Here is a 21,544-nt window from a genome sequence, read left to right on the forward strand (position 1 = left end):
CATCTTCTCCTAACATACAAATCATTTCTGTCAAACAGTCCTGGTGGCATAACTGGTTTGTTTTTCAACAACAGAACATGATTCGGAGTAAGGGCTTCCAAGTCATTCGCATCATCTGAGGCCTTTGTGATAGGTCTATCATTCAATATTGCCTCAACTTCACAAAACATTGTTTGGAGTCCTTCATCGTCCAAGGTTTGCTGTTTAAGGACTGAGTTAAGCACATTCTTCACTGAGCGAATCAGGCGCTCCCAAACACCACCTTGATGTGAAGCTGATGGGGTGTTGAATCTCCATTCTATGCCGTCCTGAAGAAGGGCTCCTTGGATTTTGTCATGATTCAGAGCAATCATATTCTCCTTGAGCTCACGGCTAGCTCCAATAAAGTTGGTTCCATTGTCAGACCTGAGAGTGGAGACTGGGCCTTGTCTGCAGATGAATCTTCTCACTGAATTTATACAGGAGTCCGTATCCAGCGTGTGTGCTACTTCCAAGTGTACAGCGCGGCTGGTCATACATGTGAAGAGCACTCCATATCTTTTGAGAAGACCCCTGCCTCTTTTAACTTCAATGGGCCCAAAATAATCAACGCCAACATGAGTGAAGGGAGCTTCATCAGGCAACACTCTCTCGACAGGTAAGTCAGACATTTTTTGTTCAAGGAGTCTTCCTCTTTGGCGTCGGCAAACTACACAATCTGATATGACTTTTCTGTCAGCAGAGTTTGCATTTATAATCCAATACTTCCGCATTAATCTGGACAATATGTAGTTTCTTCCAGCATGACCTAGCTGCTGATGAATGTGGCGCAGAATCAATGTGGATACATGCAGGTCTTTGGACAGAATAGCAGGACGTTTAGATTCAACTGGCAGCGAGGACTTGCTAAGCCGACCGCCAACTCTGAGGATCTCACCTTCCATCACTGGGTCCAATCTGTACAGGGGACTGTCTTTGGATATGGTTTTCACACCACTCTGCAGCGAGGTGATTTCCTCCTTGAACCGTTGATGTTGCACATACTGGATGATTGTCAGCTCTGCTCTGGTCACATCTTGAGGTATCAGACTCTGTCCTTTAAGTGTAGACTTAAAGCTCTTCATTTGGCTTTTAACCTGTTGTTGACTGAGTTCAGCAGAAGCACAAAGCTCCTTTCTCTTATGTCCCAATAACACAAGAGTCTCCTTGAACTTAAGAAGCCAAGCAACAGCTACTTGCAGTCTCTTCCAAGATGAAAAGTGATGAATCAGGTGGCTCATAGCATTGTCTGTGTCTTTAACAACAGCATTCACAGTCAAGTCCCTTTTCATCTCAGGGTCAGCACCAGGGATCATCTGAACATCTACGTCCAATTTAGGCCATTCATCCTCGGACTTGTAGAGGAAATCAGGTCCCATCATCCATCTCCTTCCATTCAGGAGGTCCTCTGCCCTCATTCCTCTTGACGCCTCATCTGCAGGGTTCTCCTTAGTCCCTACATACCTCCACTGGTCAACATCAGTTGCCTCTCTGATGACTGCAATTCGATTGGCCACAAAAGTATGGAATCGCCGGCTTTCATTGCATATGTATTTCAGGACTGTTGTGCTGTCGGTCCAAAAAACAGATTTCTCCAGCTTAATCTGCAATTCCTTTCGTAGCATGCGGTCTACTCTAACAGCGAGCACTGCAGCTGTGAGCTCCAAACGAGGAATTGTCATTTGCTTCAGTGGAGCAACTCTGGCCTTCCCCAGAGTAAAAGCAACATGCACTTTATTGTCCTTTTCCAGTCTTAAATACGATACAGTTCCATACCCGACCTCACTGGCATCAGAGAAGTGATGAAGCCGAACAGTGACAGGGTTGCTAAAGTCTTTAGGCTTGACACAGCGATCAATCTTGAACTCCGCCACCTTGTGGAGATCTTCCAACCAGCCAGCCCATTGCTTGGAGAGAACATGGGGAATAGCTTCATCCCATCCAAGATTTTTTCTGCACAATTCTTTTAGTAACATCTTAGCCATCATGCTGAATGGAGCAAGGAAGCCTAATGGGTCGTAGAGGGAGCTGACCACTGAAAGAATTCCTCTTCTCGTCTGCGGTCGCTCTTGTAGAGAGGCCTTAAATCCAAATTGGTCCGTTTCAACGTGCCACTGTAGTCCTAATGTACGCTCAACAGGAAGTTGATCTGTATCCAAATCCAGGTCCATCATGTCCTTTGCTCTTTGGTCTTCGCTGACAGAGCGTAGCACTGCACGACTGTTACTGGCCCATTTTGACAGAGTGAATCCTCCTTTGTGCAAGAGTGCAGTTAAATCATGAATCATTTTCCTAGCTTCCTCTTCTGAGGCCACTGAACGGAGGCAGTCATCGACATAAAAGTTGGTTTTCACTGTACTCACAACCTCTGGAGGGAAGTGTTCTGCGTTGTCCTCTGCAGTCCTCCTCAAGCCATAGTTGGCACAGCCTGGCGATGATGCAGCTCCAAATAAATGCACCTTCATGCGGTATTCCTGTGGTGCCTGTGCGGTGTCACCATTTGGCCACCAAAGGAAGCGGAGAAAGTTGGTGTGCTTATCTGAGACATGAACCTGATGAAACATGGATTGGATGTCGGCCACAATTGCAATAGGCTCCTGCCTAAATCGGACAAGAACTCCAATGAGGCTGTTAGTAAGATCAGGGCCTTGCAAAAGCTGGCTGTTGAGTGATGTTCCTTTGTATGAGGCTGCACAGTCAAACACAACTCTGAGCTTGCCCTTCTGAGGATGATACACCCCATGGTGAGGGATGTACCAAACGTTCCCATTGTTCTGTGTCAGCTGGTCAAGAGGCACTGGTTCAGCATGTTGCTGTGTTATCATTTCACTTAGGAACGTAGTATATTCTTCCTTAAACAGACTGTTCCTATCAAACTTTCTTTTCAGGCTACCCAAGCGCTGTTCTGTAACATAACGATTATCTGGCAGAGTTACATTTTCTTTTCTGAATGGCAGGTCAATGCAATAATGGCCTCCAATTAGTTTTGCTGTGCTACTAACAATATCCATGAACTTAATGTCTTCTCTGGACATTTCCAACTGCTCTTCTGACGACCTCTCATTGAAGTCATGGTTATATTGTTGTACAAGCATTTCTTGCAGGTGTTCAACAGAGATATGGTTTGCTGATACGGAAGAATAGCCACTCTTACTTCTGCAGCCTCCACCATGAAGAGGACCATTAAGGACCCAGCCAACTCTGGTTCTGACAGCATAAGGCCCTTCATTCTGGCTGTTTATCACCTCCCACGGCTCCAAGACCTTCGGGGCGTCAGTTCCAATAAGCAGGGCAACACTTGCATGAATGTCATAGAGTTTTACATCCTTCAAATACAGCCATGGATCAAGATCTGCTTGTCGTGGAATGTTAAGAGTAGACACAGGCATAGTTCTTTGAGTTAAAACATCAGGAAGCTCTATAAAATCTTCAGCACCCATACCAGACACTTCAAGACCCGACAAAACGTGAGTATCCACAACTTTTCGTTGTCCCATTGTTTTTAACAGGATGCTTGTCTTCTTACCCCGCAAATCAAGTCTTTTTGCCATGGCTTCAGTACAAAATGTGCCGGAACTGCCCGGATCCAAGAAAGCATATGTATGCATGGTCTTGTTTGTCAGTTTACTTCTGACCTTTACTGCAACAATTGAAAAGGTGGAATCATCTTCCACACCGGCCCCAATGTGGCCACACGTCTGAGAGGTTACATTTGGCTCATTTGGAGGACTCAGAGAAGGTTTGGCTTGTTTTTCGGATGTGCCTTTATCCGGTCTTTCAATGTGGAGGACTCCAGGGTGTTTCTGGTGACATACATAACAATCCAATCGACTCCTGCAGTCTTTGCTTGTATGGCCTACCTTCAGACAACCGAAACAAATGCCCTTGTCCTTGATGAAGCTGATCTTTTCCCGCTGTACTTTGGCCTTAAACTGCCAGCCCTGATCCAGTGTGTGGCTCCTCTGCAGGCAGAACAGACAGCAATGAGTGGAGGTGATTTTATTAGTATATCCTGCAGGCCGTGCCATAGCGTCTTCCCTCATAGGAGTGACATTTGTAGCGTAGCTGCTTCCCTTCCTTCTGTCTCCTGGCTGGCTGCTTTTGATGACTTTGGGGATATTATGTTGAGAGTCTTGGATGTTTCCAAAAACTGGATCTGAGGCAACTTTCACTTGTTTCTCAATACAATTTACGAGATCGATGAATGTAGCCCTCTCCCCCCTTCTTTCCTTCAGATCACATGCAACATTCCTCCATTTTTCTCTCAGTTTGTAAGGAAGTTTTAAAATGATGCTTCTCATGTTAGATGGTAAGTCCAGTTCCCTCATATACCTCACTTGTTCTGTTAGATTTGTACATCCTCGGAGAAACAGAGCGAATGATTGTAATCCTTTGACATCTTCACTTTTAATAGGGGTCCAGTTAAATATTTTCTCCATATAAGCATATGCAACTTTATGTTCATCTCCAAAGTGCTGTGCGAGAAGACTTTTGGCTCTTTGATAGCCTTGATCTGGAGGTAGATGCTGACAACTATGCACAAGGTCTTTAGGCTGCCCCCTAGTGTACTGCTCCAGGAAGTGCAAACAGTCGCTCTGATTGTTGGTTTTCTTCTCTACTGCATTTTCGAAAGCTCTAATGAAGGAGTCATATTGAATAGGGTCTCCATCAAAAACAGGGAGATTTCTTGTAGGGAGAGCAGAGTACATATTTTGCTGAACCAACAATGCAGTGATTTCGTTTTGTTTGTGCATAATGCTCATCATGTCATTCTGATTGTTACCAGCAGTCTGTCTTTCTAGATATGGAGCTTCTGGCTTAGCAGGCCTTTCATCCATTTGTGCAGCATATGCAGATCTTTCTTTTTGCCTTACAACTAGTGCAGGATCAAGGGGGGCTCGGACATGATTTTCATGTGGGACAAAAGTGTTGGCTTGGGGATTTAAACTGATGGACCTTTGAGCTTTGCTTCTCTCCAAATAGGAGTTCATTCCATCAGATCGAGCCGACCCACACCGTGAAGAGTTCCTTTCTAAAACTTGAATCTTTGCATTAGTTGCCGCTAAATCAGTTTCAAGCGCCAATTGCTCCTTTTCCCTACGGAGCCTTTTCTCTTCCCTGCGGAGACTTTCCTCTTCCCTGCGGAGACTTTCCTCTTGTGCTTCAATGTGATGCATCTTTTTTAAACCTTCAGAGCGTTTGAAAAGAACTGCTTTTTCGGCCTCCGCCTTAATGCGCGCTGTGGATGTTGCAGACGTCTTTGATACACCAGTTGCACGTGATTTTACAGAACTTCCTTTTACACTTGAGATGTTAGAAATACTATCCTCAGGTCTTATTTCATCAACACATTCTACGTCGGAAGGTTGAGGTTCAATTGGCTTCGAATATGGACGACCGATTTTAGACAGCCACTGCTTTACCTCTTCAATAAATTCACGACATGATTTCATCTTTTTCTCAAAGTTCGTAGTTTTTGCCTGAAGTGTTTGATCATCTTCTGGTAGAGGCATTTCCATAAACACTTCGTGCAAACTGCATGCATCTTCGTAACACTTAATGAACAAAGCGAGCTGAGCGTTTACTGCATCGGCATTGTCGTTTAATTCTAGTAGAGGACGTATTTTATCCATTAGCTTTTTAGCCTGCTTAGTTTTTGCAGTGCGTTTCTCTTGACAATTTTGCATGTAAAAGCATATTCCTTTTGCGGTCAGTTTAATTGACCGTCTTGATGCTGGCCTTTCCTCATCGGATGCCGCTGACTCGTCACTCATCTTATACACTTGCGGATAACACTGCGGTCCCGCAATCAGGCAATAAGTCGAGCAAAAGGTGGCAACACTATCGAAAACAACTTGGTTTAAAACGAACAGTTCTTTTTCATCCACATAAGTCACAAGCTGGGCCTACACAAGGCTTTATCTTCTCATGAATGAAGGCCGTCTCTTGCGTCAATAATCCAACAAAGCGCACAGCGAATTAAAGCAGTCCAAGTTTATAACTGAGTCTTTTCATAAAATACTGATTTTCACCATCTTCCTATATGGCGTTTTAAAACAGTGTACATACCATGTGGAGATTTCTTAGATCTGGACCAGGTCTTTGTCTCTCAACAGCAGATGCTCCATGAAAAATGATTAAAACAATCCAAGTTCCTTTCCCATCGGAAAGCCCACTCCAATAGCAGGTCCGCAGGATCGTATTCCAAGGAAAGTTCTTCTTTCTTTAATCCATGAGCGGGTTTTTTACTTGATGTAGTGGCCGTTTGTCCTAAACTTAAACTCAAAATAAGTTAAAACCTTCAAACGGATCACTTCTGGCACCCTGGGCAGGTAATGTACGCAGTGTAGAAAGTCAACCAATTTCCAGGCATGGGTTCTGTCGTTGAGGCTGGTTTTATTGTTTTCTCGGTCACAAACAATTCTTTCTCCTTGTACAAACAATCCTCTCGTGCTGGTAAAAAACCATGTGCCCATTACCCAGGTGCAAAAACAGGTGGTCTGCCACTTCCTGCCTATATACACCCTTACCTGTGCTCACCACTTCCCCCAGGTGTCTAAACCAAAAATCACCCTAAATAAATTAACCCAAATAAAGACTAACATATAAAGCAAAGAAATTAACTAAACAAATTATTATTAACTTAACAGAATATTACCACAAATATATACTTCTAATGTGAGCAAAATCATAATAAACAAATTAAATGACAAACTACAATTACTATATGCAAAAGACTGTGTAGCTCTAACACAGTGAATAATTGGCATTTTTTGCTTTAAAACTTTCAAGATTTTGATTAAACAGAAACTTTGGAAGAATTACTGCAAAAAAAGAGACAATTCAAAAGCAGCTACTGAAATCCATTGTACGTAAGCTAATAATAACACTAATGAAGTTACATTGTTGTGCACTCAACAGAGTTGTACGATATTTAACTGTCATTTTAGAGTCAAATTAGTTTATTTTATTTGATTATTTACATATCTCTGTAGCAGTATCACCTTACAACATCAAGGCAGTAACGGACATTAGTAAGGAAAAAGCTCACGGCTCAAGCATTAACCGCTAAGTTGTTTATGGGAAAAAGAACCTAGCAGCGTTGTCAGCACTTTGGCCTGAGTTTATTTATTGTTTTGCTTCATTTTGAATACAAATGTATTATTGCACATCTCTGAAAACTAGGGTGCCGTGGTACTTTTGTCATAGTCCTATTCTGTTCAGCTGTAGGGTTAGAAAGCTGCTCTTAAACTTTAATACTTTTATTATAATCCAGTTCTCATGCCTCTATACTTTCATCCTTCAGGCTACCTGCTGGGTTACCTCAGCCACCGTGACACTCAGCTGCAGCAGGAAAACTGTGCCACAAATCCTGAAATGGAAATTCAGAAACCAGAAGCAGAAGCAGAAGCAGCAGCTGCAGCAGCAGCAGCATCTGTTCCAGACGCTCGGATGAACTGGAAACAAGTTACCGAACTCCTCACGCAGAAACTCACCAGCCAGGCTTTTGACAAATCTTTGAGGTGCCTGGTTCATGTGCATAACTTTTTAAAACACAATTGAATATCATCATACTTAAATTAAAGACAAAAGAGAACACACCTAACAACCAAACAAACCTGCTAATGCAATTAGTCATACAAAATAAAAGATGGTGCCTCCAAAGCTATCCTGTTATTAGTGGTAATTAATATTGGGCAATATCAAAATATACAGTGAAAACAATGTAAAAATGGTTTTGTTTTTTTCCCTCTATCTTTCAAATGATTTAAAGTGGACCTATCATGCTATATTTGAATAATATAGTGTAGGACCATACCTATATAAGACATATTTATACTTTTTATTTTTCAAAATACAGATCATGCATTTTAGCCATTCCTCATTTCGCTCAATTGAACACTGTCTTTTCATGGGCTGATTCTGTGAGAACAGCACCATCTACAGGCCTGGCATATGTACTACAGCGTCTCCAGCGCTTTCGAACGGCAATGTCCGTGGCTGTCTCCTCCTGATTGGTGGAGTTGGCCCAATAGCCGTAGCGCCACTTCTGTGACGTCACAGAAGTGTTCAAATCTGGATCAGTCTGTATCAGATCCGTTGCAGCCCCTTTTTAAGAGATTTGGGTATGGAGGAAAATAGAGAGGGTTGTGTTTTCTGACACTTGGTGAGTTCCCTGGAACACCGGGACACATATTCATGTATAAAAGACGTACAAAAGTGCATTTTGCATGATAGGTCCCCTTTAAAATAAGAAACTACTTTTTTATGTTGATTCTATATATTTATAGAATTACTGTAAACATGCTATATTGTGATATATATATGTACACCCACACTTTAACTAAGGGCTCTACTTTTTCCTACCACTGTCCCTCAAACCATATTCATCCAAACACATTCAATGCAACTATGATCTACCACTAAAATATATTATGACAAAGTAAAGCACTGAAGCCAACGTTAATAGCACAGCAGAGAACAGGATCGCCTACATTTATCTCTGGGCATTTGTGTTTCTATGACATTTATCCTAACTTTACTTTGTATGTGTGCCACCACAAATCAAAGTTAATGGAAAAAGATTTAAAATACATTTCACTTAAAAGAGTGTCTGGTAATGTACAACAAAAGTTGACACCATGTGTCCATGTGCACCGTTTTTAACGAGTCATCTCGTGGGCTTTTTTTCTCAGAATTGTTTGAACCATTCATGAAAGGCTCATTGTTGAAGAATGAGGTGCAACAAATTTGTCAGGAAATTTGATTTTGTTTTCTCTGCAGTGACTTTGATCGGCCCAGACGTTCAGCAGGAAGTGATGAAGACAAGAGTCTGGCAAACGGCATCTATGATGTTTTCAAGAAAGAGGAGATGGATCCCTGGATTGACATCCACTATGTTCAGCTGCAGACCCCAGACAGGTTGGTCCTTTACTATCATACATTTACTGATTGTGCCAATTTTATTTAGGGATATTTATTTTAAAATGTAAGAAATTGGTGTTAAGATTATGTTTTAACCAAAACATTTTAAGGCTGAGATTATCAAAAATCTATATTATGACATTTTCATTCAAGTTTTCTTTTCTTTTAAGTGTTGCTTATTTTCCCCTTCTCCTTCAGATATTGTTTTGTTATTTACGCCGCAAAACCGATTGCCCTATCTGTCTTAAGCAGCTTAGTCAATTTAAGGTTTTACTTTCTTGAAAAAACTCCAAAACAGGCACATGAGCCACAAATAATTTTGATAATTAGGCAGGAGAATGTAGTAATTTTAGTTTGTTAGTAGAAACTCAAGTAGAAAAGAAAACTTGATTTCTAAGAAAAACTAAATATTACATATATTTTAACAAAACTTGTATCCTCTGATCTACAGCAACCATCCAAACTGTGTAAATTATAGTTCAGTTAACTTCAAGCCTACAGGATATCTGGCATACAGTGCTCCTGGGACAGCTGAAGTAAGTTGTTCAAAACATTAACAATTTCCTTTTTTTTGTTAACATTTAATACCATTTAAAATCTAAAATGGAATAAAATCTGGGGTTTTAGTTTCCAGCTTCTAAATGGTGCGGCCTATGTGACTTTGACTTGTGTTTTCAGGGCAAGCTGGTGTATGGCAACTACGGTCGTCTGGAGGATCTGAACGTTCTGCAGGAGAAGAGGGTTGAGCTGAAAGGCAGTGTGTTGCTGCTCCGCGCTGGAAAGATCAGTTTTGCAGAGCAGGTGACGACACACTTGATACCTTCACCGGCCTCATATCATTTCTTTCTTTTGCATTTGGGAACTTTAATTAAAACTTGTTTTCATGATTCTGATTGTTTCTTCAGGTGGATAATGGTGCGAAGAAGGGGGCCTCTGCTGTGCTGATCTATCCTGATCCTCAAGACTACAATTATAATTTGGACACAGCTCTCTTCGGACATGTACGTGTGCACATAATAGCAACTTAGGATGTTGGTAAAAGCCCAAAAAACCAAGATGCCAGTGAAGTCTCTCTTTAAAACGACTTCATGTTGTGTTTTGACTTTGTGTTTGTCCCTATACAGGTCCATCTGGGTTCAGGTGACCCCTACACCCCTGGATTCCCCTCCTTCAACCACACTCAGTTCCCCCCCACGAAGTCGTCCGGACTCCCCGATATCCCAGCCCAGACTATCACGGCCAACATGGCTTCAGCTCTTCTAAAGTGAGGACACACTCACTCACTCACTCACTCACTCACTCACTCACTCACTCACTCACTCCCAGTCACATATTGACGGACGGTCAGGGCCCCTCCCCGTCACTCTATTATGTACAGGGTACCCCTTGGAAGTCAGTTTTTAACGGGCAGGGACCTCCCATAGCGTTGATAGACGCCATGAGAACGCTCCCCGGCAAATGCTACCCCGCGGCCGGTTGTTATTGTCAATATTAATATAATAATAATTTATTTTTTAATAGTCACACTCGATTTCGCCGATTTTCTTGTTGCCCCAGCTGTTCGAAACCTCTTTTAGCAGAAACAAAGGCTACATTAATGTATTAAATCAATGTTGATCCATGTGTGGTTGTGGAGTTAATGGACGTGCCGTTGTGCGATTGCGCAGCAAAATAATTTACAAACTCTTCAACTACAACTACAACCTTCAATAACATTTTAGAAGGCCTCACAAAATACTTTAATGTAAATTTAAATGTGAAGGGATCTGTGTAATGTGGTGATTATTATTCACCCGCGGATCTATGGGTTTGGGTATTGTTGCACACGGACATTATAGTTAACCGGACTTCCTGTTGATGTGAAATCCGAAAACATTTAAATCAAATAAAATAATACTTTATTCCGAGTGTACTTGCTTTTCTCTTTGAAGGTCATCAGACAACGGCATTGTAATACACGGTTCGGCTGCATTAAATATTACATATCTGCCGTAGTTCGCTATTTATAGAGCCCTGATGAGAAGACTTCTAGACAAACAGGAATAACTGCTGCCGAAACTGAATATGTGACGTGGATCAAAAATATATCAGCAATCAAACAAAATCTTCAATTTCTCTTCACACAATACGTCTCCTCGCAGTATCAATACTAATTCCGCTGACTTTTATATTTGATCCAATTGGTATATGTACACCATAACGGTGCAGCTGATAGAAAGGGACACCTGGTGGTTAAAGCATACTATTGAAATGTATTATTTGTATTATTAGATATTAATAGGAAACACAGACAGACAAACTAATAAGGCTTTATTTAAACATTAAAGAATACTTTAGGTTAAGGTCTTCTTTTGAATAAGAAAAAGGGGGGGACGGGGTGGACCCGTTCAAATCTAGTTTTGGACAGTCTGCCGTGGTTCCATCCCATTTCAAAGTGTTGTTCAACGCTCGGCGTAACCCTGGGCGCACAAACATCCAATCACAGAGCTTGAGGACTATCACAGGGTTTGTCAAGCGGAGAGAATACTTACTTCCGGCCGTGTAAAATTCTCTAAAGCAACTACTATGAGCTGCTCCGACCCTCGGTCCTGACGGACTCCAAATTGTGTTTATTAATCAAACAAATAAATAAACACAAGGATAATTATGTGTTATTGTTGAGTAAATAACAGTGTGTGGTTTAGAAAAGAATACAAAATTAGAAGGAAAAAACAATGAAACAATACAGATTTCAGTATTCTGAGCCCCTACCCTCCCCATAACTGACGGCAACAAAAGTCCTACATTATTCAATTAAAATAAAGAAGTAAAAACAATAAGTGTGGCTTGATATTGAGTAAGAAAAAGGTTGATAAACGCTGTGAGAATGGATCTGCAGAGAGCATTTCGCCAGCAATCCCAACTCCTCTATTACCAACGTTCAGGGAGCTCTATGCAAGTCAATGGGACGCCCTGTTCGTTTAAAACTGACTTCCAAGGGGTACCCTGTACGTAATAGAGTGACGGGGAGGGGCCCTGACCGTCCGTCAATATGTGACTGGTTGGGAGTGAGAATGTGTTACACACACACACACACACACACACACACACACACACACACACACACACACACACACACACACACACACACACACACACAGGGGAACAACCTTCCACATATCTTCCGGTTAAGCTCAGGAAATGCTGTACATCAGGGCTATTCAACTACACATTCAGTTGGGCCAGATTTTATAACTACAAAATTCAGCTGGGCCAGACATTTAGCGGCCTGTAAAAAGCGGATAGTGACACATTTTAAATCAACACATATTACTGCGATGAAAAACATGCAATTTTTATTCATTGTTCATCTCACAAAGGTAGGTCAAAAAGTGCATAAAAACACAACAAATTAGCATTAATTTAACAGAATCTGAAAAAAAAGTGCACAGTTGTAGCATTACATTTGTTTGCTTTAGAAGTCAAATATTCAGGGTTTTTTTTTTTAACCAGGCACATCACAAAGTGCATTTACTGAATACAATAATAGCAGTCTTAATAAATGTCCTCACATACAAAAAAAACAGCTAAAGAGCTCCAATGCAACACAAAGAGGTAGTACTGTAGCAATACTATTTTTTCACTTTTCAAGTAATAACAAAAACAATCATACGTTTTGGTCACATTTGACCCAGACACATTACAAAGTGCATTTAAATGAATACAGAAAGAACTGTCAAACCCTTCAGTGCACAAACCCATAACAAGGGATACGGGTAACTATATGAATGAATACTACACTACACGTCTACTATAGTAAACTAGGTGCTTACTATCACCTCATTTGTGATTTGTCATAGCTGACTTTCTCAATGGGAGAAGGGACATTTTTTGTTTTGAACAAGAGCAGTGATTTTTGGCTCATAGGATATCAATGCAATCCTAAGACATTGGTGAAGAGTGCTGTCAGTCAGGGAGCAGCGAGTGCTACTTTTGATTGAGTTCATGTGTGAAAAGCTTTGATTCACATGTGTATGTTGATCCAAACATACCGAGCACACAGATCGCTACTTTCTGAACGTTAGGGAACTGCTGTTTTTTGACATCACTCCAAAACTTCGCCGGCCCGTTAGTGCGCTGCATGTCAATAAGTTCCAGTGTATATTTCCCCTTGTTGATGCAGGGGACCACTTCCTTTGCTCTGGTTGATACGTCCCCCTCTATTGCAACAGGGAAGGGGTCTCTGGCAAAGCCCATCACCTCTGTGGGCAGAGCAAGTCCATCCAATCGACCGGCAAAGTTCTCTTTCAACCTCGCAATGAAATCTGTCATCACATCCTTGATTTGTGCCGGAGATGTGATGTGTTTTGGGAGCGTTGGAAAATGCAGCATCCGACCCGTGCTCAAGTCGGTCGCGAAAAGGTCCAGCTTGACTTGGATCTGCTCCACAAGATCAATTACCGTTTTGTCTCTGTTTACGCTTCGGAGTTGAGAGGGTTTTAGAGTTGCTATCATAGGACCACCGTTACTAGCACCACTAGATGCACTTTCAAAAATATGAATATTGCGTGTGGACGGAAGCTTTTTTGCGTTTGCGTTAATCCTATGCGTTTAGCCGTATGCGTCCTCGTGTGGCCGGGGCCTCAAACACCACATCTGTTAAGCACTATAAATAAATTCATGGTTCTTTGGACAATTGAGCAATTTGTTAACTTAGCTATTATTTAGAATATGATGGACATGCATGACTGTGTCTGACATTAGGCTTCACATATATTCTTACCGTGCCCAAGAACTGAGTATACCTACAGTACATCCTTGTGTTTTTAAGGTAAAGCCTACTATTGATGTTTTTTTTTTAAATCTGTTTTTCTTTGCGGTTGTGAGTTCAATGTCTTAAATATTTACAGCTATAGTGTCAATGGTGCATTTTTTATGAATACATAACATGTGATTAAAATATTTTGACACAACACGACCAAACATCAAGAAAGTGCATCTACACAAGACAAAGCTAGATTAGATTCTGGCGTGCGCTTGCCCCGCTCCATTTCTGGCACAACACTGGCGCTGACCCCCCCCAGCATTACCCCCCCGCCGAGGGCAACAAAAAAGTCCTTAGCTCCGGTGCTTGTGGTATAAACACCAACAGTCCCACAGTGCTCCAACCTCCCCATCCTGGCATCATGGCTAACTGATCTAATAGCTAATTAGCTGACGGCAGCTACAGTTAGCAGCCGTAATAGGTTGATTTTTATTTTATTATTATGTTGCAGCAAGAAAGCTTAACTAAAAAGACATTGCAGTCAAATCTGGCACAGTTCAGTGTACAGCACTTCCTCATCCGCCTCTCTCTATCTCTTCTCTAGGACAATCGGAGGTCCTGAGTCAGATGCGAGCAGCAGTTTTAAAGGCAGCCTCACCTCAGTGGGTTACAAACTGGGAGGCAGCGAGAACATTACCGTTCAGGTGAACAACGTGCTGGTCAACAAGGAAATCCACAACGTGTTCGGAGTCATCAAAGGATTCATTGATCCTGGTATGTTTTTATCTTCTCTCTGACCATCTACACTTGGATTATTTTGTCTCCACCATACATCTAAGATGCTTTGTTGTCTGTATGTGAACCTGCAGATCAGTACGTTGTTCTGGGAGCCCAGAGGGACGCCTGGGGTAAAGGTTATGCCAAAGCCACTGTTGGGACCTCCATACTGACAGAGCTGGCCAAGGCTGTTCGGGAGATGGTGGAGAAAGGTAACCATTATCTCAAAAACATCTCGATGCTTTAATATGCAAGTACAATTTTTAGCCTTAAAGAAGTTATATAAATGAGGCTGTAGCCAATGTTGTAGACTAATCTCAGTCACAGTGTGTGTTTTTGTTGCAGTTCCTTCTTCTGCTTAACATAAGTTAAATGCTCTGTCTGTTTTATTTTTTCCCAGATGGCTTTAGGCCCAGAAGAAGCCTGGTGTTTGCTAGCTGGAGCGCTGGAGAGTACGGAAGTGTTGGCGCCACCGAGTGGTTGGAGGTAGAAACTACATTTATTTTATCTTGAGATCCAAAAAACAAACATCTATCCCATATTTCTTATATGTTTGAATATGTTTGTTTCTTAGGGTTATATGTCTTCTATTTACAAACATGTTGTCACCTACATCAGCCTGGACGGACTGCTCATGGGTAAGTAAAGCCTCTCCAGTACTATCTCTGTACTGAAACAGTTGTTAAGTGATTTCCAGTCTGTTGACCTTGTGTATCTCCTCACAAGGTCGTGGGAGCTTTATGGCTTCAGCAAGTCCGCTGCTCTACAGCCTCCTTGAGAAAACGATGAAAGCGGTAACAGCACAACAACACCTCACTCAATGTTCATCCAGTTCTGTACAAACAAGTTGTGTTTTTGTATTCATTTTCATTTGCCTCGTCGATGCAGGTGAACAGTCCTATGGGTACTGGCACTGTGTACGATATGGTGGGAACAGCTAATGTGTAAGTAATGGAGCAGCCACGTTTTTGTTTAGTGAGTCATCCAAAAGCGAACTATTGCAAACCATGTTTTAGGATAGTTTTGTAGTCCTTAGAAATACAATGATTAACAGAACATTTGAACACAGAAGTCTCAATCTGGGTGTTTTTATAAAAAAAATATTGGTGTCGATAAGACACTTAAGTCTCTGTACAAATGCCTTATGCTCACAATTGAAGACCACATTCTAACATGTTAATTATCTCTGAACAAAAGCAGCCAGACAAGAGTTTTGCTTAAAGAGCAACTTGCAGGTTTTTTATTTTTACTAGATTTATTTATTTATGCTTAACCTTGCCTGAAAATTACAATTAAAAAAAAAAGTTAATGAAGGATTTGATATGTTTTACGAGACATAAGGGCAGGAATTCAGATGGGAAAGGAGCCGTTCTGAGCTCTGCTACTAAAAACTGATTTTTTTAACGTCAAACGCGGCATATTACGTCACATGGGGGAGCAACTTTCTCTGACTCCTTCTCTGCCCAATCCGCGGTAGTAGTTTGTAGTTAGTTTGAGCGGTTGTGAATTAGTGAGCTGGTATTGTTCCGGAAATTTTACATTGCATTTCACCATTTGTAATCATGGTGAGCTTGTGTTTGTGCAGGTTGCACAAACTCCAGCCTGTCAGGAAATCGAGTCCACAGTTTCCCTCACAGGAAAAGGACCGGAGCTAGCTTTCGTTCCTGGGTGCGTTGTGAGTAGGGAAGCCAGAAACTGACCATGATCAAATTCCAAAATCGGACAGCCCTGGCGAATATTAATCGATTATTCGCCGCCGCAGACGGAGTGCAGCAGTCTGCACTCTGCGCAGCCTGCGCTGCTGGCTTCCTCCAAGTTTACAGTAAAACAAACTGGTGGTGTGACCAATGGCCATTTACAATTATTAATACTATTACTATTATTAGTATTAGTCAATATTTTGGTTGAAACTCAGCCAGAAAAAAAAAGAAAAACATAAATAATAATAAAAAAATATATAAATAAAATCGTATTTAAAAAAAATAATTTTCGATTATAGAGACTAATGAAAAATCGAATAATCGCTCGCATCCCTAGTTGTGAGAGGTGCATCCACCTCCCTGCAGCACATACTCTCCACAGCTGAGGCCTATCAATCAAAACGTTTATCAGGAAACCGTATTACATCTCTCTCCCTCCCTTCGCTGCTCTCGCTCTCCCCCATTCGTTCCTCTCTCTCCCCCATTCGTTACTCTCCCTCTCTCCCCCATTCGTTCCTCTCTCTCTCTCCCCCCTTTCGCTCCTCTCTCTCTCCCCTCCGGTACACAGCACCGTAAGATGTAGTGTGGAGTTGCATTAGGTAACGTGAGATACGGCTGATACTTGCGCATTAGTTTCTGTTATGGATCAGTATCAACAGTCCTGCCAGTAACGGTACTATATTATCAATAGTACTTTAGTTATAGCCTGATATATGATAACTTTACAATGTTGTGATGTGACGTTAGCTAACATTAACTGTAGCTAGCTGTCACCAAGACAGCTGCCCTGTTCTCCACTGGTTTTCCTCACACCACAGCTCAATTTCTCGCCGATGGCCGTTATTTCTTCTAATCCTTGGCTGCTCCTGGTCTCCTGGACGCCTAGCAGGCTCATAATTATAAGGTTGTGGTCCGTCATATGCATACGAATATACATTTTCGACTTCTTCTGTGTCAAAACTAGCATTGTGATCCATGTTTATTAATACGTTAGACTGTCCGCTCTCCCGCATGTGACGCCATGTGGTCTTTTTTTATGTGGAAGTAAAAATGTCTTACAAAAGCGATGCCAGATGTCACTGTAGTGTATATTTCTGTATATTTTTGGGGAAATCTAGTGTATACATCATTTTCCTACGCATTTATTCACTGGTGTCTCTAACCTGCAAGTTGCTCTTTAAGTAAAATGCTGTCTAAACTTGGCAAATATATTTGAATTGCCAATACCAAACATTGTATGTCAGCTCTACCACAGTGTGGTTGCTGTTGAAAGAACAGATTGTGAAACTTTTTGTTGTAAAAGATGGTTTCGTTACAATAACTTTCAATAACATTCTGATATGTGCAGACTAAAGCCGATGTCAATGGACGACCCTGCCTATCCCTTCCTGGCCTTGTCTGGAATTCCCTCCATCTCTTTCCACTTCATTAATCTCAACGTGAGTAATGCAACACAATCCCTTGATAATTACTGTGGGTATGTTTTACTTTTACCCACATGATGGCAGTGTTTAGATCTACGAAACCTCCTATATCCACTAGTGACTAAAGATGGAAAAATAAATGATGTTAGACATTTATTTTCACATTAGGTTATTGACATTGCGTTAATCCAAAGTTCAGAAACACAGTATGCATTGTAATTCAGTCCTTTTTGTATATAAACGAGTCAGATGGGTTATTTGCATATAATGGTTGCAATTGAGTCGGTTGACTTTTTTTTTGGCAGTTTACTGATTACTCTACTTATTCTGATTGTTACATCTTGTTTCCTTTGTGCTTTTTAGTTTTAACATGTACATTGTTTTTGAAATGGTGTGTTAAGGAGGAGGCTTACAGCTACTATGGCACCGACCTGGACAACAAGGACAACCTCAATTACAAAACAAACCATCACACCAGTGAAATGGCGGCAGTGGCGGCACAGTTTGCGGGACAGATGGCTCTTCGACTGGTTCACGACCACGTGCTGTATCCCAGCCTGGATGTGAGCCGGTACAGCGGCGTGATCACCAAGGCTGTGGTCCAGGTCTACAAACGCATCAACAAGCTCTCAAAGGTCCGTCTCTCCATCTGTCTTTTGACATCTAGCTAAAGCTTTTTGTTTGTTCTTAGTGTTATTGCTGATACCTTTTTATTCTGTAGACTGGTCAGCTGAAGGAAGTGAATCCCAAATGGCTCAACCGTGCACGTGGATCCTTCCAACGAGCCGCCAGCAGCATTACAACTGACCTCGCCAACACTGACATAAGTGACAAGGAGGCCTGTCGGATCCTCAACGACAGGATCATGATGGTGAGACGCAGTGTAGTCACATGCATTTTTAAATGTTATTAACAAGTTCAATCCTTTGGTTGATGGCACTACTGTCCCGTTGATATATTTCCATGTGAACAAATTGGCAAAATGTACAATTTGCGTCATGGGTTGGGTAAGGAAATATTTAAAAAGTGTAAAACTATGCCAAATTCAAAACGTATCAGTTTGTGATCCTCCATGTTATGTAAACATTTTAGATTCTGTTTAGTTTGTACAATTGAAACATTCTAAAAACGTTATTGTAGGTTTGTATGTTTACTAATTGAGTAATGGTTCCACTAGTATACATGCCCTATTTCAACATGTTGCATCGTTTCATTTTTTTTTCAAAAGGTAATGGAAAATAAAAGACAAATAATAATCAAATCATCACAGGTTCAATTTCACACACACACACACACACACACACACACACACACACACACACACACACACACACACACACACACACACACACACACACAGTAAATGAAAAACAACAATTGGGATCAATTAAGTAAATCTTATCTTCTGAAGATGGTTTATAAGAATGGTTCCTTGAGTGAATGCTCTTGCTAATGTACTATCCTGAGCACAGTATACATGTAGCTTTGTTTTACTACTATATCTTAACACCTCACAGATGTATAACAGTCTTTGTTTATCGTTCCAGGTTGAGCACACCCTCCTCTCTCCCTACGTGTCCCCCATTGAAACCCCCTTCCGTCATCTCCTGCTGGGTCGGGGCAACCACACTTTGGCCTCCATCGCCGAGACCAACGACATGGAGCACTTCCGCACCCAGCTGGCCCTCGCCACCTGGAACCTGCAGGGATGTGCCAACGCCATGGTGGGCAACATCTGGGAGATCGATGACGAAATCTAAAGAAAAAAAGTCTGGGAAGTTGTGAGCGTGATTGTCGTGTGAGAAATGCAGTTTAAAGTAGAAACAAAGGAAAGCGCTCCAACAACAGCACTTTAGCACAAGCTGTCAATCAGATGTCTAAGCCCAGCCCCTAAAACAGGTAGGGTCAGAGTTGTAACCCCCCACAGATTCAGGAGGAAATAGAAGAGTACGAAACAGTTCTTTACTGTGAAACAAAATGAAATACTTGATAATAATGCTACTGACAAATCTGCGTCCTCTTCTCCTGGCAAATAATTGAAGCAGTGTAACCCTCTGCTGTGACCTCTCGCCATCAAAACACTGAGAAACCTTATTTATACTTATGTTTTTTATCAGTGGCAGTGCCCACTATAAAATGATTATTTTGTCTTTTTATACGACGTTATCGGAAGCAGTGTCTTCCATAATTATGACGGTTATACTGTCTAAGCACCCGGCAGCATCTGCTACAGAAATGACTCCTCAACTGTTGCTGACAAAATGGAATCCCCTGTTAAAGAAGAAAATATACTTTTATTGTAAATGGCCTTTATATCTTCCTTTTTGAGAAAATATTTTAGAGAATGACAGCATGACCGTATGTCTTCTTTGCCATTAAACGGTTATTTAAAAGGAAGAAATTAAGAGTGATAAAGAATTGTCCCTGACATGTCAAATTAGTAGCAGAGCGAAAACCAAAAGTCTCTGGATATTGGGAAATTCCTATTTATAGACCACTAAGCCTAGAAATGTATTATGATTTGGATTTATCCTGCACTTGGTGGCAGGATGAATTCAAGTTTAAACAAATAATTTAAAGCTAAAACATTATCAAATTTCTTTAAGACGCGAGTAATGATTAGTTAATTTGCAAGAAAGCCATTTATGTTGCACAGTCTACTTTGGAACAGTTTATATTATGATAAAGTTATCGGAAGCAGTGTCTTCCATAATTAAAACCCATTATCGGGAGCAGTGTCTTCCATGATGTAAAGCAGTGATGGTAGTTTTTGCCTACCAGTGTGTGTGATTGTATGTTTGTGTGTGTTTTTTAAATGTGTATTTATCGAGAGCAGTGTCTCTCATATTTCACTTGAGGGTGGAACAACTTATCGGGGACAGTGTTTCCCAGAGTTTTATACTTTATATATATTTATTTGTTGGTCATTATTTTTGGATTATGTGGGTGTGTTTCTTATTTAGCTAGATTAAAGATTTGTTTTACATCTAATAAAACACAGAACATTATTGAAATGCACTTAATTGATTACAGTTTTCAACACACCTAGTTACTTCAAAAGTACAACAGATGCACCTACATGTGAATTCACTCCGCAACTTTCTGCATGCTTTTGGATGGCATATTTCCTCTTCATGTTACTGTACTGCTTTATTCAGATGCAGTTCAACATTTCTATATTACAAACTTTTTGGATTAATTTGAGTTCTACCAATAGATCTTTTTTTCCAAGCTGTTTGATGTCTTTTTGTTTGACCATTTTCTTCCCATAAAAGTTGTTGTTTTCTGACAATATTTTAAGGCCTTTCAAATGGCAATAAGGGATATTTATTAGAATACACTTGTTAAAAGAATATCATCAGTCAGTCAACCCAATTGAATTAAATTCATATCCAATTTATTTATTTCAATACGCTCTAGAGCAAACAAAACATCTGTGTTGGGTACTATAGATTATATGTCATTATTACACCTCCCTTCTGTTCAGCTTGATATTGTTGCAGCCTTTTTTTTCTTTCCTGCAAGATGTTACAATAATTCAAGCCAATGTTACTGAACTCTGAGAGGGGCAAGTGAAAGATTGGGAAATTCATTTTCCCTTCATTGTGTAATTCCAACTGTAAGTTTCATAACTCATTGTTCTCATCATGATCTCCATGTTCAGCAGAAAAGTCTAATAAACGCTTTTGGCTTGGCTTCCAGAATATGTTTGTCTGATCCTTTTTTTCTTTTTGCATTAGTGTATGTTTTCAACAAGAGCAATTCTAGTTTTGATTTAGTAAACAAGTATTAAACTTCTATTTAATTGCTGTTTCACAAATCAGCCACGTATACTTTTTGGGGGGAAAAGGTAGATGTTGGGCTATGATGCGCAAAATAAGGCAAGAAGTGGTAAACTGAAGCCAATGGAGCGCTGTTCTATATCTATATACAGGGATGCAAATTAGTCGCTTTTC

The 21,544-nt window shown here is 40.9% G+C and overlaps 1 protein-coding gene across 1 annotated transcript; it reads left to right on the forward strand.

The window, feature by feature from the left end:
- Positions 1–7,329: 7,329 nt before the first annotated feature.
- Positions 7,330–21,292, forward strand: tfr1b (transferrin receptor 1b). The gene is made up of 16 exons (XM_079661121.1): positions 7,330–7,541; positions 8,803–8,940; positions 9,395–9,479; positions 9,622–9,744; positions 9,849–9,944; positions 10,068–10,207; positions 14,292–14,461; positions 14,557–14,676; positions 14,865–14,950; positions 15,039–15,102; positions 15,191–15,258; positions 15,353–15,408; positions 17,513–17,603; positions 17,990–18,223; positions 18,310–18,459; positions 19,136–21,292. Exons 1-16 carry the CDS (start codon positions 7,396–7,398, stop codon positions 19,346–19,348), a joined length of 1,980 nt encoding a protein of 659 aa, XP_079517247.1. The 5' UTR covers positions 7,330–7,395; the 3' UTR covers positions 19,349–21,292.
- Positions 21,293–21,544: the final 252 nt, after the last annotated feature.

Source organism: Notothenia rossii (genome assembly GCF_949606895.1).
Source record: "Notothenia rossii genome assembly, chromosome: 12".
Classification (NCBI taxonomy): domain Eukaryota; kingdom Metazoa; phylum Chordata; class Actinopteri; order Perciformes; family Nototheniidae; genus Notothenia; species Notothenia rossii.